Below are 2,500 nucleotides of genomic sequence, written 5' to 3'. Positions count from 1 at the left end.
TTTCTTTCAAGATCACTATAAGGATCCTTCAAAGATCCTCGAAAGATCCTAGTATGATCTTTAAGGATCTTGTCAAAAATTTTATTAAGAACCTTTCAAGGATCCTTTTAAGATCCTTGTAAGATCCTCAGTCACTCTTTGAGGATCTTTAAGGATTCTTTTGAGGATCTTTCCAAGATTTTGTGTGTGGATCTTGGTAAGATCTTTGCAAGATCCTGATAATTTCCTCAAGGATCTTGAGGTAGTATCCCAAGAGTCCTCAATGTTAGAAAATCTTTGAAGATCCTTTAAAGATCCTTCAAGGATCCTGTGAAGATCTTCATCTTTAAAGATCTTTGTCAGGTCTTTGAAGATCTTTGAAGATCTTTAAAGATCCTTTAAGGATTTTCACCAGGGTACACCACAGTGCTCATGAAAAAAAATGGCTATGCATAAGCAACTAGCTGCCATACATGTCCAATACACTCAAATAGATTCCAGCTGGCAAATCTAGATTCCATTGGAGTTACTAGAAGTCTAGTCGTGAAATGGAACCGAAAGTCACATCTGTTTCACGTTGGATAGAGTGAAGGGTGAAGTCCGTTGGAGTCCACTGGAGTCGCATTGAGTCCAATGGAGTTACCCGAAGTCTACTTGTGAAATAAAACCGGAAGTCTAAACACTTGAAATTAACAGACGGGGAAATAAAAGTCCAATGAAGCCCCCCCGATCCACTGGAGACTCATTGAGTCCAATGGTGTTACTGGAATTATGCTTGCAACATTTCAAACAAGCCATGCAAAGAAACAAGCGCACAACACATTGTGTAGCCAAGTATAGAGACAAGTGCGCAACACACTGTGTATACCTTGTTCTTATAAAGCAGAGATTTAAAAAACGCTAAAAACAAGCCCACAACACATTGTGTATACCTCGTTCTTAAAGCAGACATTTCAAATTGCGCCACAAAAAGAAACAAGAGCGAAACAAATTGTAATTGTCACACTTTCTTTGTTTTTATTTCATCAATGTTAATAAGCATGGGCACGATACAAAATTTAATGTTTGGCTTTCGATTATCATGTGTTCTTTTTTTGTTTGTTTTTTTGCTACCATTTGCTTTTAGCTGTTATGCACAACGGTTCTCAATGGACTTTCAAACAATTATTGTGCATTTCAGTTCTATCTGGCAAAACAGCGACATCTCAATAGACTTGTGTTTTGAGCAATATCTGAAACATATATTTATGTCAAAAAAAATATTTCCAACACTTTTCAATATGTACAAAAGTGGCGAAACACAGTCGAAGTTGTCCGCAATGCCCGCCATGTTGAAATGGAAGTGTTTTTATGGTCAGCTGATCAAATAAAAGTGCATTGCCATGGACTACGAATAGAAAATTTGTGACTCCAGTGGAATCTATTTGCTATCAATAGATCCATTAGAGTCCAATGGAACACTTTCTTCGGGCCACCGATCGACAACAAGTACTAACTTTTTTCTAATTCTCAAATGGATAGAAAACGTGTAACTCCAGTGGAATCTATTCATTGCTAATCGATCAACTGGAGTCCAATGGAACAGTTATCCTGCTAGTAGATTCTCTTTCAATCTTCCTAGATAAGTCGGGAAGGGGAAAGAAGACTGCCAGCTACCTCAACATTTCGTATTGGGCATGTGTTAAAAATTCAAACGTATTCGGGAGTCAGTGACTAGTACCGTAACGGTACCACAAAACCACAAAACCAAAACAAACAGTTGGCAAACACGTGACAACCAAGGAATCATTTAGTGGAAACTCAAGATAATTCAAGTTTTTAGATTGCCATTTCAATTTTTACTGGAAAAATTAATAGGTTTCTCAATTCTGGCAAACTAGTTTCTGTAACTGACATACAGAGGAAATAGTCATGGGCATTTAGACAGTTAAAAATTGTCACGCTGTTGATGACGTGTGCCGATTGATCATGTGCAAAAACAGGTTTGACAAGTTGTAACTGGACTGACTCATCCATTTCTTTGGATGAGCAGCAAATCAAAGAAAGTCGAGGTGGCTGGAACAGTCTTGTTTCCTCTTCCCAACTTATCTAGGATGATTGAAAGAGACTATTGGACAACCCTCCTATCTGCATAGCATCATCTGTCTACCTGAGGTGCCTAACGTCACAATCATTGGTGCCAAACCTTTTCTTGTTCCAGTGTAGGGTCCAAGTGAATATCTCCAGATTCTGTCATGCTGCAAGTTACCGCACAAACCAGACATTTCATTGGAAAACCTGCATCCACCATAGCCATACAGGCAGCATTGATTGCACATGAGAGTAACTTTTTGGCCGTAATGGAAAATGGGTTGAACAGAAGTTATTCTTGACATTGACATATATTTGAGCACCAATTATAAAAAAACCCTGAGGCTTGCAACAAATTTTAATTTAGTACCAATCACACAAATTTAAAGGAACTCACATTTAAAAGTAATAAAAATTATTCTGGAAGTTTAATTGCAGTGCATGCAATGTG

General features: G+C 37.9%; 1 protein-coding gene across 1 annotated transcript in view; it reads right to left on the bottom strand.

Moving 5' to 3' along the window:
* The window catches only part of LOC137980506 (exosome complex component RRP46-like), a 13,490-nt gene that overhangs the window by 7,647 nt on the left and 3,343 nt on the right, over window positions 1-2,500 (bottom strand). The window contains exon 4 of the mRNA XM_068827961.1: window positions 2,165-2,305. Coding sequence (XP_068684062.1) covers window positions 2,165-2,305 — 141 coding nt within the window. The remainder of the gene's footprint in view (window positions 1-2,164; window positions 2,306-2,500) is intronic.

This window comes from Montipora foliosa, chromosome 12 (genome assembly GCF_036669935.1).
Source record: "Montipora foliosa isolate CH-2021 chromosome 12, ASM3666993v2, whole genome shotgun sequence".
Classification (NCBI taxonomy): Eukaryota; Metazoa; Cnidaria; class Anthozoa; order Scleractinia; family Acroporidae; genus Montipora; species Montipora foliosa.
The sequence above is the reverse complement of the archived record's forward strand: the minus strand, read 5'-3'. Positions and strand labels throughout refer to the sequence as shown.